The sequence below is a fragment of the Camponotus floridanus genome, unplaced genomic scaffold, assembly GCF_003227725.1.
Source record: "Camponotus floridanus strain SB8 unplaced genomic scaffold, Cflo_v7.5 scaffold12, whole genome shotgun sequence".
In the NCBI taxonomy this organism is placed as follows: Eukaryota; Metazoa; Arthropoda; class Insecta; order Hymenoptera; family Formicidae; genus Camponotus; species Camponotus floridanus.
Window position 1 is genome coordinate 319,775 of NW_020229237.1, and position 15,566 is coordinate 335,340.

The 15,566-nt window shown below is 30.1% G+C and overlaps 3 protein-coding genes across 6 annotated transcripts; all 3 read left to right on the plus strand.

The window, feature by feature from the left end:
* The first annotated feature begins 1,703 nt into the window (after nt 1–1,703).
* LOC105255008 (28S ribosomal protein S36, mitochondrial) lies at nt 1,704–3,444 on the plus strand. 4 transcript variants are annotated; one of them, XM_011264038.3, is made up of 5 exons: nt 1,704–1,931; nt 2,059–2,116; nt 2,230–2,405; nt 2,593–2,623; nt 3,262–3,426. In XM_011264038.3, the coding sequence occupies exons 1-4, from the start codon at nt 1,824–1,826 to the stop codon at nt 2,608–2,610; spliced, it is 360 nt and encodes a 119-aa protein (XP_011262340.1). In that variant the 5' UTR covers nt 1,704–1,823; the 3' UTR covers nt 2,611–2,623; nt 3,262–3,426. The 4 variants fall into 4 exon arrangements, with proteins under 4 accessions (XP_011262340.1, XP_011262339.1, XP_011262341.1 ...); XM_011264037.3 differs by having other exon boundaries at nt 1,707–1,931; nt 2,593–2,619; nt 3,262–3,444; XM_011264039.3 differs by lacking the exon at nt 3,262–3,426 and having other exon boundaries at nt 1,716–1,931; nt 2,233–2,405; nt 2,593–2,744.
* Nucleotides 3,399–9,832, plus strand: LOC105255007 (DNA ligase 1). Its single transcript, XM_025415342.1, has 8 exons — nt 3,399–3,584; nt 3,826–4,179; nt 4,849–5,111; nt 5,210–5,396; nt 5,724–5,863; nt 6,976–7,136; nt 7,271–7,457; nt 8,560–9,832. Exons 1-8 carry the CDS (start codon nt 3,440–3,442, stop codon nt 9,154–9,156), a joined length of 2,034 nt encoding a protein of 677 aa, XP_025271127.1. The 5' UTR covers nt 3,399–3,439; the 3' UTR covers nt 9,157–9,832.
* Nucleotides 9,833–12,029: 2,197 nt separating this feature from the next.
* Nucleotides 12,030–15,020, plus strand: LOC105255010 (KICSTOR complex protein ITFG2). Its single transcript, XM_011264040.3, has 8 exons — nt 12,030–12,195; nt 12,304–12,522; nt 12,594–12,681; nt 12,765–12,993; nt 13,090–13,373; nt 13,479–14,233; nt 14,318–14,552; nt 14,646–15,020. Exons 2-8 carry the CDS (start codon nt 12,464–12,466, stop codon nt 14,823–14,825), a joined length of 1,830 nt encoding a protein of 609 aa, XP_011262342.1. The 5' UTR covers nt 12,030–12,195; nt 12,304–12,463; the 3' UTR covers nt 14,826–15,020.
* Nucleotides 15,021–15,566: the final 546 nt, after the last annotated feature.

The following is a 15,566-nucleotide window of genomic DNA, read 5'->3' on the forward strand; positions in this document are numbered from 1 at the left end:
ATTTCCCAGCTTATGTTTTTGAACAATACTTTATGCAATACTTTTGAACAAAGAAATCTTTCTCCGAGAATTGCTCTTAAATTTTAATAATATTATGGACAAAATTCACTATAAATCTTTAATAGAGTCTTCCAAGCTTAACAACGACAAAGAATTGTATATCAAAATTATATTAAATAAGAACAATTGTATGCTATCATTGATCACTGGTATTGATATGATCAAGACTGATTTAATTAAATATTGAAATAATCATAAAATTATTATTAATACTGAAGATCCACCCATCGATATCTCTCGTGAAATGCTGCAACATGAAAAACTTTTAAATATCATTTGTAAGAATCTTATAAAAAAATATTGTAAATTCTTTGAAATTTACGCAAAATAAAGACATTTACAAAAAGAGCAATTTAGTGGTAGTAACATTAAATTGGGAACAATATTAATCGCAGTAAATTAATATAGCTTTTAAGTTATTATTTGTATTCGACGATGAGATGTATTCATTAAAAGATTACATCAGTAGAATGAAGGACAAGCAAAAATATATTTACTTTGTCACTGACAAGAGTGAAAAGCATATAGCGAACTTATTCATTGAATATATGAAGAAGCGCGACTTTGAAGTGATTTACATGATTGACATGATGAAGGAATGCTGCATTGTGCAAATGAAGCAATTTGATGAAAAGTATTTTGCATGTCTGTTACCAAAGAGGGCTTGAAACTTTTTGAAGATGAGGTTGAAAAGTAAAAGCTTTAGGAGAATAAAATTAAGTTTATATAGAATGGTCAAATTAATATTTGATAAAGATAGCCTCTTGTCAGAGAAGCAGGATTATATGCAAAATAATATATCGATAAATGTCTACTACCAGAGAGATGCAATAAATAGTACAAATGAGAAAATGGAAAGAACAAATTAAATTTTGCATTATGATAGAACTTTTCTGATTTTTATATATAAAAACACTGTACAAACATATGATCTCCTTTGGTGTGATCATCTGTTTAATAAATAATTTTTATAATACAATAATACACAAATTTATCATTATCCTGCAAAAACCTTTACTTTCTAGCAAATATATTATCATCTTACTCTTATCAAAATTAGTATCTTTATTAATTATTACTAATTACTACTAATTGCATTAATTTCGTAAAAATTAAGTAAAATTAAATGAAATAGAGATAACAATAATCATCTCTATATATTTTATATATTAAATATATATATGGATATGTCATAAATATAATTTAATATTATCCTTTTTGTTTTGAAAATCAATATCTTATTCCATAATTCAAAAATATGCAATACAAGACATTTATTTAATTATATGAAATTACATGTCCAATATAAAAAAATATTAATCAATGCTATTGTATAAAGAATAAATTAATCAAGGAAAAGCAATTAAACATCAGTAATATGAGTAAACAATGCAATAAATTTATTTTAATGTATATTAAGTTGTAATACTGAATCTTTCTCCTCTTTATTATGTTCAATTAAATAGAATCAGCAATGGTCAAAATGTAAATTTTGTCATGTAACAAGACACAAAAATGGAGGGGAACGTGTAATTATCTTTAGAATATTTTCGAAGAATTTCGACAATTAAGAATTTAATTAAATGTAAATTGAATGCTTTCTTTACCTCAGTTATTTTTGCAGGAAAGCAAGGTTTTTAGTTAATTATGCGCGCACAAGGAATACTTCTTTAAATTCACTCTTCCCTCCCTACCATACAGGTGCTTCGTCACTGAATGCTCAAATCAAAAAAGTCCGCCAAAACGCCATCTGTACGACGGCGATGCTCGAGAGGAGCACTTCTGTGCGGACGAAATTAGTCGTGTGGAATATCGCGCGGGCTTATTCCTCAGAGAAAAAAAAAATTATGATGGCAAGCAAGGCTTGGAAGGTCAGTACTGGAACGCAGGGATCCTCGCTGTCGCGAATCGCCTCGCGATGATCTCGGGGCAACCGATCGTACATTTACGCGATATGTGACTCGCCGTCCTGAGGTACTGACCCGATTCTTTTCGCAGGTGGTCCAGCCGCACGTGCCGATGATCAAGTTTCGCAAGGGCGGCGCTAATCGCGCAGGTAAACTCAGCAAAACCGGCATGCACGATGCGCGACGATGCCGATGTTGAGAGAGAGAGAAAAAAAAAGAAAGTGCCCCACGCCGACACTGAGATACGCGTTATCTGTCACAGCAGTTGCGGGCACGACAGCAGCTCCATCTACGAGACCAGGGGCGTCCCAGATGCAGCAGAGCGCGGGCGGTGCTACGGGCCCTCGGGTGATCGTTCTGCCGACGATCGAAGACATTCACCTGCCGCTGCGATATCAGAGACGGCCGATAGACCCGAAGGAAATGGAATATATTAACGTAAGTTGCGAGATCGTTGACAGGAATTTTGAGATAATAAATTTCTCACCCTTAGAAATTATTTTTCGCTCATTTACTTAATATGAGTGTAGATATAATGTGTATCTGTTATATAATGTATTTTAAAAAGTTTTAATTATTCTGTATTTAATATATGTATATATCTTGATATCTTCATGTGTTACAGCGTGGCGGGCCAGAATGAGCATGCAGCGCAAGTATTTAGGATCTTATAAATCTATGCATATATAACTTATATCATAAATTAATTGTTATTGTTTGGTAAGACGCAATGTGTTGTGTTCAAACAAATAAACGTGATAAAGGAGAGATATTTCACACTGCGAATATTATTTTATATTTATGTATCAGCTATATATATTGGGCAAGGTCTTTTGTGACATTGCCAGGGCCTGCTATTTCTGGCACGATTCTTAGCTCATTCCTGTAACATCTAATGCGAGTTAATCCTAGATCTAAAACAATGAGAGATTTTAGAGTAAAATATTTTATTTATAGTTTATATTAAAATTTTTCTACTTGTGCTTTTCTCATACATTATATATAATTGAAGCTAGAAAAATTTTATTTTTGCTCTCGTTTTGTGGTAGAAAAGCTTATCTTAAACATATTTTAAACTTGAAAAATTTAAATGAAGTTTATTTGTCATTGAAATAAAATATATAATATTTCATGTAAATGCACATAAAAATTGAGATGTCATTTTCAAATTTAAAGCTGCCTTTAAGTATCTTTCAGTATAATTTATTTTCCATAATATGTGCTATGCGTGTGCTGTGATTTTTTTTATTGTAATAATTGTATAATATCATTTTATGATGGCGTCTTGATACAGCCCTGCTGCGGTATGACAAAAATAGCAGACGACAGTGCGCTGCTGCGGCGGCTTTCATCTCGTCTCGCTGTGCCTGGACGTGAGAGCGGAGGAAGATTCGCGATCCGTTCATAGTTTTATCAAAGTTTTCTCGACGCGCGAAACACATTATTTACGAACGACGAAACCTACTACGAAAATGGCCGAGATAACAGATTTCGGACCAAGAAAGACGATTTTTATACTCGCGATCGTGGCCAGCTGCTTCGCGGTGTTATGGCCGAAAATTTTCTATCCTATGCTCACAGCATCTGTCACCCCGCAACCTACGACGGACAGTTCTGGTAAGATTCCAATGTTCACGTGTGTAAGATTATTGATGACGTTAGAGAATTCTCGCTAAAAATATTTTCTTATCTCCCGGGTAGACATTATATATACTTCCTTTTCCTATTTTGTCTATAAGTAACTTATTGTTAGATTTTGATGTCTCATATGTAGAAAGTTAAATAGGAGTTTTTATATCTGAATATAAAATACTTTGCAAAATATTGTTTTTATACTGTATACAGTTATTATGCGTAGTGTGCTGCGAAGTAATATTTGAAAGCGATGTCACTGCAGTGGATATCATGCAAGAAATGTGTCAAAATATATTGAGGCATCATCCGGTTGATCCACGTGTCAGAGATGCGTTAAAGCTTAGCAAGCTGAGCCCACAAACCGCGAGTTTGTGTAGAGAGGAGGTTCTAGCCAGATGTGGCATTGATTTATCATCTTTTCTTGCTGAGAGAGAACGATTGGGAAAAACTTACAAACAAGTGTTGGAGGAAATTAGATCGTTCAATAGCTCTCTTTGCCTTAAAATGAACTTTGGTGTACCATTGTCTCAATTAGGAACACCTCATCTTATCAGATATCATATCTTGATGCCACATAGTAAGAATTGCAAGAATATGCAAATTAGTTGCCACTTAATATTAACCACTTAATTTTTGTGTCATATTCTATTTTAATATATAATTAATCAATTAACTACAGCTTTATAACAATTTTTCTAAATATACATGAATTTGTAATAATAATTTAATATATGCTATTAGTAATATTTATATTAATTGAATTTGAATTAATAGTAATCATACATGATGCATATTGTTTATAAATTACTTATATAATAAGATAAACTATGAAAGATATATCTGTAATGTATCACATCATCATATTTATATATGGAAAATGGCTTTGAATTCTTTTTACTTTGGCTGATTGCCAAAAGAGTAAGCGCATTGGCAAACAATGTTTGGCATACAAGACATAGCTTATAATGTTTTAAATACATCCATACCAATGACCTATTATATATCTCTCTCATCAAGTTTTCCATAAAAATCTTAGATTTATTTCATTAGAAATTATCAACTGGATCACATTTATAACAATTTTTAAAAAAATTAATAAAGCACTAATTATATTGCAGCAATTAACACAAGCTTATATTAGTTTCTAGATAGGCGTTTTAACACAAAATTAATATATTTTTGTGTGAATGAATAAATGAAAATATATTTTACAGATAAAATCCATAGACTTTTTTTATGTATACAGGTACTATACGACAGGAGCGTCGTACTCCTCCTCATGCAGGTGGAATGCATCCTGCGATGATGGAGCGGGGAAGAGCTATACCATCCTCCCACATTGTACCAAAGGTAATTGACAAATCCGACCGTGTTATACCAAAAATGAGACCACCTCTTGGCGGCGCTGGTCATGTTGTTCCAGCTCCCAAAGGAAACGGTACAATGGGAATTATAATGCCGCTATACACAATAGGAATAGTTTTGTTTTTCCTATACACCATTGTTAAGGTAATGTATAAATCTGCAAAATAATCATGACGAAGATACTGAAGAGTATCATAAAATCTTAGAATGTATTTTATATTAAACTCGTTATTTTTTTTAAGGTATTGAAGAAAAATTCGGATAACGAGATTATTTCGGAATACCCAGGGGCAGCTGCTGAAAAGGAATTTCGAAAAATGGTGTTCAGTCCAGAAGCTCTGGCTACTGCAATGACTGGAGGTACGCTACATTATCCAAGGGAGAAGTCACCATATAGAGCTGCACCAACTATAGAGGAGTTGAAGGATCGTAAGTGCTTCTGTGTAAATGCTTCTGCTATTACAAGCCGTGTTTCATTACATTATCATCTCAATGCAATGTTTTTCTGAGAAGCTATTTCTTTTGGAGAAATATTTTGGAGAATTAAGATATATATATATATATGCCTTCTTGAGTATCTAAACAGATTTTTCAATGGTGTTGCATGATGCAAGGTTTGCACAATTAGAACACACACGTATCTATTACACGCGGATATACATTGCAAGATTCTGAATAAAAATGCGCATATATTGTAAGTACTCATACTTATACTCTGTACTACGTTTGATAATGTTGTACATGCTGGAACACAAGAAGCGGCAGGAGACATAGAGATAGATCAACTGAGACAACGATTGGTCGAGACGGAAGCAGCCATGGAAAGAATCGTTGTTCAGATGAGCAACATATCACGTTCAGTAGTGCATAACTCGGGCTCACAGCCAGAAATCAAGGTTTATCAGAATTTTGACGCAATTCACAGTTTCAGTTTATTAGTCGTTAGAAAGTATGCACGTCGCTGTGTTCTGATTGCGTTACAAGCTTTACCCATCCAATGTACATTAAACATATTGTACATTTATTATTAAGATTTATCTTTAATATTTGGCTTTCTCAAATATTAGTGCTAAGTGTTGTAAAAATTACAAATTGTTGGTTTAAATGTTTATATTCTATATATAAGATTCATATTAATGTATATGCATACATTAGTCGAGTGCGATTCAATATGAGTATTTAAATTGGAATATATTTAGTAATAGAATTTACGTTATATATTTTATATTTTGAGTAGTAGATGAGGCTCCAAAGTCCAATGGTCTGGCAGGGGTCGATCGCGGTTCTAAGGTATATCCCTTGCCTCCGAAAATATCTCTAACAAGAGTAACCAAGAGTTTGTGGGACACTTTCCATTTCTAGTGCACTAGTTTCATGAATAATGAGTATCATGTAAATTTTGTTCTTTTTCTTTTTTTTATATGATAGTTATATATTTACTTATATGATTCTGTGATAACAACATTTAAATGTTTCAAATACAGAATTATTATTATCCCTTTATATAAGTAAGGATATTTTTCTCAATGCTAAATATTATTGAGGAACATAAGTTAATTTTAAACTCTAAACTAGTTGAAACTAGTTGAAATTTTAGTCGCTCTTCTTATAGCTTCTTGAAGTACTAATTGTGTGCCTTGCATGTGTATGATACTCGCTTATTTTATATCTTATTGATAGAGCATATTATAAAATTAGTATATAACATATCCATTAGCATAATGAATTACAATATTTATCATATATATATAATTATATGATTATACCATGGTTTTTATATAGATGTAGAATCTTTAACATAGCTCACATTTTAAATTCTATGGTTTTTATATTGAAAAGCATTGCTTATATATAAATAGCTTTTATTAAATTAATCAGAGAAATGGCTTTGAAGTTTTTATTATATAATATGTTATTACTATATATATTTTTTATTTGAAAGATATGTGCGAGCAATAAAAAAAGTGAATAGTCAAGAAAAGCAGTATACTAAGAGTTTAATTTACAGGAAGACACTATAATTCCGGAATCACATAGTAGAGAAGGAGAAGAATTAGATGCCGTAGAACAATCACCAACAGTTAAAGTTATGGGTATGGAAATGACAGCTAGTTGTGAAAGTGGACAGAAATGTAGCAGACCTACCACTCCTATTATTTCTACACCAAGGTATACTTATTCTTCCTTAATATATTTTTGCTTTCTCAATGATTTTTTGAGTACACACACACACACACACACATATACATATACATATATACATTACATACATATACATATTGTCATTGTATTTTTTATTTTAGTAATATTGAAAGAGAAAAAACGCCACCAAAACCTATATATTTAGAAGGTGCACTACCGCCGCAATGTGAATTACTTGTGACCGATTCAGAAACACAAGCGGAAAAGTCAGAGGATGACGACGACGCTCCCGTTGTTCTCTCAGGCAAAATGACCCTCTCCCTCATCAGCCTCGACCAGATTCCAGCTGTAAGGAAATATTAGAATTACCAACAGAATCAAATGAATCTGCGGAGCCTTGTTTTATTTGGTGATTCTTTCATTCATTTAATTGTTTGCCTAACTTCTATAGGTTACTTAATATAGAGATCACAAATCACAGGAACTAAATGCAGTGCAAAGAATGGTTTCTTGGCAATTACATATAAGGGTATGAGTAACGTGCTGATTTCAACATTCATTATTTCTATTCCTATTATTCTCTGTGATTTGTTCTAGATATTAATGACATTAGTGCCTTGTGCCTTTTATATATGTTATTTATGTTTCACTAATATTTTATTTTTAATATGATATACACACACTGGCTTCTCTTAATAGAAATTAAGTTTTATTCAAAAATAAAAAATGCCTCTGAACTAGATTGTCAAATTCTTGGAGCTAATTTTATAATTTGGCAATCTATTTCACGTACAATCTATATAGTTTAATGGAGGGGTGTGTTCTGTCTATAAAAACATATAATTTACGTTTATTTAATATATTATTTTTTTATGTTCGTATAAGAGCAAATTATACATTATCTGATTAAATGGAGTGAATTTGTTTTTAGTTTTATTTTTATATTTTTGTTTTAAGAAAAAAAGTTAATAGATTCTTTTTATACATGCTAATGAAGTTATGTTATGCCTTTCACAAGAAACAACACTGCAACATTAATTAAAACTACACATATATTAACATATTAATCATTAGACATGTATCAATATTAGTGTAATATGTTTAAGATATAATATTTTATATCTTCAATATTGCTTAAAACGATTATTACACAAAAATAAAGTACATAATTTAACTGAGTCATGTCTTTTTTATAAATGATAAAAAGTTAGACAAAAAATTAATTTGTTTAATAATATTTATCTTTTGACATTTTTTTATAGACGTAATAATTGCATGTTGCTAAACATAAATATCCTTTTTTTGTTCTTTTTCTGCATTGTAAAAAAGATTTGACTCTATTAAAAAACACTGGTCTTGTATTGTACAAATAATTTTGTACTGCTTTTATTTTTTATTTTATAATTTAAGATATAATTGCATAAAAAAAACAATTATATCTAACATGTAGGATTCAGAAGATGAAGCTCGAAATGGAAAGAAAGCAGAAACCTTGAAAACGGATACAGAAGTTGAGAATGTATTAGATAAAAAATCAAAGTTATGGCAAAGAGAAGAAAAGGAAGAAGAAAAAGAGGAAAGAGAAGATAAAAAAGAAAAGGAGGAGGAAGAAGAGGAAGAGATAGAAGAGGAGGAAGAGGTAGAAGAGGAGGAAGAGGTAGAAGAGGAGGAAGAGGTAGAAGAGGAGGAGGAAGAAGAACAGGAAGAGGAGGAAGAAGAAGAAGAGGAAGAAATTGAGGAAACAGAAAAAGAAAAGGAGAAAATACCAGAACAGAAGACAGAGGGAGAGAAAAAAGAAGAAGTTGAGGAGGAGGAGGAAGAAGAAGAAAAAGAAGAAGAAGAAGAAGAAGAGGAGGAGGAGGAGGAGGAGGAGGAGGAGGAGGAGGAAGAAGAGGTATGGGGATGGGACATAGAAAAGGAGTCTGAAGATGAGTACGAGGAAAAGGGAGAAGAGGCGGAATTAATTTCCAATTCAGATGAACATGATGAACAATACTGGAAAAATATGAAAAATAGAATGAGCAAAAGAGAAACTAGTCAAGAATAAAAAGGCTAAAGACTTTTGTTTTTTCAGGCGGATCAGTGTTTACCAATCTTTAAAGATTGGTCCCTTTATTATAACAAAAAAAGCTACATAACTACTGCAATAATTATAAGAAAGCTAATATATAAATATACTCACAATATAAAAAACATAAACTTATTGATTAAGCACTGCCAAATATCTAAAATGTACATCTTGTATCGCATTTTTGTTTTTTTTAGTCATTATATTCAACATTTTATAGAATCATAAATTTATTGACCACAGGGGCCAAAAGAAAGAGAGGCAGTGCTATCTGTGCCATTTTACAGTGGCATAGATACTTCAATCTGTAACACATATTAACTCCTGTTACTACCTATGTACTTAAAAAGTCATTTAAATAATGTCTTGTAAATGCCAAAAAAAAAAAAATAGAATTATAAATCTCTTTCCAAATAACATATGGCATAGATATCAAACTTGTTGATTGGCAAGCACTGATACAACTCATGCAAAAGCCAAAAATTTAGTCTTTCTTTTTTTACTATAAAGACAGGGTTCTCGTTCGTAAACTTTTTGCTTCATTTATCGTTCTTCATATATTTAATTTTATGTGAAACTGTAGCATTTTGTTTCTACATTTTTAGTTTTTTTTTTAGTATGAAATTTTATAATAAACACTTTTCGATTTCTGTTTATTTATTGTACTAGTGAGAATGTTTTACCATTTTAATATTTCTGACCCTGATTTATAACTATAGGTTAAAAACATATTTGCTTAAAATACATTAAAAATTTATATAAATAATCTATAATATATGATGATATTATATCATATAAAACTATCAGTATTTTTTAAGAAAAGATAATCTGAAAAAGATAAAGAAAATATCTTTGCTTTGTTCCTTTTAGGATCATTTTTAGAAAAATAAAATTTGATTTTTTTTAATTCTTACTTGCTTTTATATAAAAGTCAATAATAATAGCAAATTATTCAAAAAACAGGGCATAAAAGGAGAGAGAAATAATAAAATAAAAAATGCAAGTGTTATAAATCATGTAAAGATATAGTTGATTAAAATATTATACAAGCAAATATAGTATAATATTGTTAGCAACATTCTTTATATAGTTATATTCATATGCGGTTATATATTACATAAAAATGTTACCGTTTTCATAATATCATATTTAAAACTTATGAACAATATTAAAAAATGTGATTGAATAAATCACTATATGTTTTGTAATAATCTTCAATCTTTAATACTGCTTAAGTTAAGCAGTTGCATTTTTTTGTGAAATTTAAAATTATTTTATAGAAACATTTATTCATATATATTTATTTAGATTTCTTCAATTATAGTTTCTTATTCTATTTTATTGTAATGTAGAAACATTTATGTAAGATAATTATTATAGAAATGAAGATATGTTTGTATTTATTATTAGAAAATACAACATAGATAAATTTTAACAACAAAATAACTTATACTTTGATTTATATAGAGAAAATTGTACAACTATTATATATATATATATATATATATATATATATATATATATATAGTAAAGTTTATCATTTTCAAACTGATTTCTTCTAAAAATTAAAAATTAAAAATACTTAATTGTATAATATATGAAAACAGATATTTAAATACAAAGTGGTATTATAATTATGTAGCAACTAAATATTGTTATTAAAATAATAATTTTATATATATGTGTGTGTATTTGAAAAAAATATTTCAAATTGTTCTTTTTTTATTATTTCATTATTTTTATCAATTTCTTTGCTAATAATTTTAGGATTTCAATGACAGTGAAACATGATGAATGATGATTGCAAATGCTAAACCATGATTTAAAATTAATACATAAATAAAGAATATGTGAATATGTTTCTAATATATATTTCTTAAATATTTATGTTTTAATTAAATATATATCTTATGAAAGAAAAACATGAATCATAATTAATTATATGTATAATTATATATATATATTTTTTTTTTTTAATTTTTGAAAAAAATTGTATATTCTTTTATGAAACTATTTTTCTCAAATTTTTTAGAGTGACATAATTTTCTTTATTTATTTCGTATTTAATTTAATTCTTCAGATTTATGCATTCTTACAAATATTGTACATGACATATGACGTACGTATGTACATACATACATACATACATACATACATACATACATACATACGTACGTACGTACGTACATACGTACGTACATACATACATACATACATACATACATACATACATACATACATACATACATACATACATACATACATACATACATACATACATACATACATACATACATACATACATACATACATACAAAACCTCCTGTTCCATTTTATTTTTCTTTTGACATCCAATCTGTCGAAGATATAAAAATCAAGGAATTTTTTTCATACACGAGAAATTATTTCAATTTAAATTTCTGTCTTTTACATCTTTCTTTACGGGATAAATTATAATAAATTTGTTAAAAATTAATAACGTATAACCTGAAAGTCATATTTTTTCATTAATTTCATTGTTATTATATTGTTATTGTTATTATATCATTGTATGTTGTTATATGTTTGATATTCACGTATTTAGATAACATATCTGACAGTGAAAACAGATTGACATTATTGACATAAGTGATGATCGGTTATTCAGGTCGTTGGCTCGTGCGCGTTAGAGCAGAGAAACATTTTGCACATATTTTGTGGAAAATTTGATAAATGAGAATCCCACGTTTTATCCGTAACGTTTTGATAGGCATCCCAATAGGGATTGCTTTTTGCGACACAGTCGGATATGTTGCAAAAGTAGAGGGGATCTCTATGCAACCTGCATTGAATCCAGATTTACGGTATCCTGATTATGTGTTTTTAAATCGTTGGGCTATCCGAAATCAAGATATACAGCGTGGCGATATAGTCTGTATCACATCTCCCAAAGTGCCAGATCAAACACTCATCAAAAGAGTTGTAGGACTTGCTGGAGACATTGTGGACACTCGTGGATATAAAATCAGTGCTCTTCAAGTATGTGATACGTAACTGTTGGATCCATATATAATAACGTTTTTAATAAATTGATAACTGCTGTTTTATTCTTTTATCTGTGAATAAATTATGACATTTTAAATATAGATACCAGAAGGATATTGTTGGTTGGAAGGAGATCACGTTGGGCATTCTATGGACTCAAATATCTTTGGACCAATTTCTCTGGGTCTAGTAACAGCAAAAGCTACTCATATAGTTTGGCCACCAAATAGGTGGCAACAGTTATATCCTACAAAGTTTAATCATGCGAGCTGTTAGCTTTGTAAAGAAACTACAATGGGAATTACCTGGTACTGTATGCAGGTAAGCTTAAATTATCATAGACTGTTTTACAAATAACTTGAGAATGCGAGTTATTTTAATATTATGTATAGGCATGGCTTAACAATAGGAGATGTCGACAATGATGGTGACAATGAATTAGTCGTCGGTACTACTGAGGGAGAACTTTACATCTTCAAGGTAAACATGATAGTAATACTATATATTAAAAAAATTTTATAGTTATATATATTTTATATATAATATTTATTCTTGTATGGCAGGGATCAGAATTATGGCAGAAGATAACGGGTCTTGGTCTTATAACTAGTGTAGCAATTGGAGATATTTTTAATTATGGACGCAATGCACTTGTTGTCATCTGTGGTGATGGATGGACACATATATTTTATAGTCCTAGATCTGTCAATCCTAATAATGCAAATGTACCTGTAAGTCAACATGCTGGAAAAGATGCAAATGAACAAGATAACTTCAAAACAAATATCAGTGGTAAGTTTGAGTTTCAAAATATGGATGGATATATTTTATAATGTAAAAAGTCTTAGTATTTACTCTAAATAACACGCAGAATATATATATGTGCAGATATAATAAATTCCCAAAACTTGGAACATATTGACAATATTACTGAAATTAATGAACTTTCTGGAAAAATGGAATGTGTGCATGTACAAAGAATTCCAACCAATACAAAGATAGTATTGATAGCTGATGTTGATAAAGATGGTGCCAATGAGATGATTCTTGGTCTAACAGATCGTGTTGTCAGATCCTATAGATGGTCAAGTAATGCTGATTTAGAAACAGGAAAATTGATTGGCTTAAATAAATGGGAATGCACTAATCAAATAGGAACAGTTACATTGCAGGTATTCCAAGTTATATATATATGATAATCATTATACAATTAAATTAATATTGATCATAGAAAAATATATTAAGCAGAGATACGGAAATATAAAATTTTTATTTAGCATACTGGGGATGGTACACCAACTCTGTTGGTTGCACAACCTGGTGGTACATTTATGCGGATTAAATGCAATTCCGCCGATTGCCATTCAAAAGATACTTCTTGTGAGGCTGTTGATTATCAAACATTAGGAATATCTAGGATGCGTAATCAAAATATTTCAACTGAGATTATTGGAGATTTAGAACCAGGAACGACGCCGTTTATTTCGACGCTTGAGCCTAAAATGCCTAATTACATGCCTAAAGATAAATCGTCAAAACAAAACTTTGCAGACGATAGTCAACTGGGTATGAAAACCTCCAAGTCCGGCTCGCTCGAATTTAAAAGAAATTATTCGCAACCTGTGATTCGAAAAAATAGTCTGGATATGACAGGCGAACATACTAGAGATTTTACAAGAAATCAACAAATAGTTAAATTTTATAATCCTGCGGATTCTTCAAGTGATGAAGTCGATGGCAACTTCATTGGTGGCAAGGTTATTCTCGGAGAATTTGACGAAGAATTCAACGGAAAATTCAAGAAAAAAAAAGATACGCTGTTGCCATCTTTTAAGAATTTTTCCATTGATGATAAAAATAAGAATAAAAGTAATAATAATAACAATGATACCAATAATATGAATCAACATGAGAAAAAAGATAAGGATTTGAATAATATAGTCAATAGTGAAAATGTTCCAAAAGGAAAACCTTATGCCTTGGCAACGCTTGATGGAACTATTATGTTAGTGCAGGATGAAGTCATCTTATGGTAAGCAGCTATATATCCAGCGATCTATTTAAATATATTTTTATAAATTGCGGAATATATCGCATTGTTGTCTTTTCTTTACAGGGCTATGCAAGTAGATCATCAGATATTTGCTTTATGTCGATTGAATGTCACAGGTAATAATTCCGATGAGATAATTGCCTGCGCTTGGGATGGTCAAACTTACATCTTAGATCAACAACGGCATAGCGTACGTTTTCAGTTCGAAGAACCAGTCAGAGCTTTTTGTACCGGAAATTACAACGTAACTCCAGGAACATCTAGTCCTAGTCTAGTGTACAACACTTTTAACAACAAGGTTCTTATACATTTATTCGAGAATATATATGCACAATTGAAATAATTGATTGTTTTTAAGGATCATGATCATTATATTTTTTATCTTTTCCAGATTTTTCTCTACTACGATGTTATTCTTCCGAGCATGACAATCAGTCCTCTAAATCCGATGAAAGACTTTGAATCTGAGGAAATGCAAACCTTAAAGGAATTATTGGGTGAATGTAGTACTAATGAAAAGCAGCAAAAGATGCAACAATTAACCGAATGGCTATTATATGGCATACATTAGCATACATTATAAAACAAATAATATATTGATAGGGAGATGTGTAATAAAATATGCATTGAATTTTATTTTTGTTTCTTACATTTCTCATAGTATCAGTATAATGTTAGAAATGAAAATAAATCGATCGAAGATAATTGTCTCTAAACGCGTCTAATTTTTATTAAAAAATATATCCGAATGATTATAAAATGAGTTTCTTCTTCGGTACCTTTCATATCTCATATCGATAGGGTGTTTATGTGATCCTACGGAATATATTAAGTTATCACGAAGTATGTATGATCGATGAAAAATTGATATAATATTTTATAAGCAAATAAGTGATTAACAATATCAGCGAAATTTGTTTAATCCTTTCTTTATGACACACGCAGCCACGAGTATGATTCCTCTTTATAGAGAAGTCCACCGCGAAAATCTTTTGTTATAATACTTGCTTACATTATTATAATACTTATAAATATTACACCATATAAAAAAAAAACAAAAATTTTGATCGAATGCAATGTGAAGATTTTCGCCTATATTTTTGGAACCTAGCGAATCAGATTTTATCTATATAAAGTCATATAATACTTATTGAATAAATATTACACTGCCATATAGAAAAAAACAAAAATTTTGATCGAATGCAATGTAAAGATTTTCGCCTATATTTTTGGAACCTTGCGAATCAGATTTTATCTATATAAAGTCATTAATCAAACTGACATTGTATCGAGTATTAGCCCAACATATAAC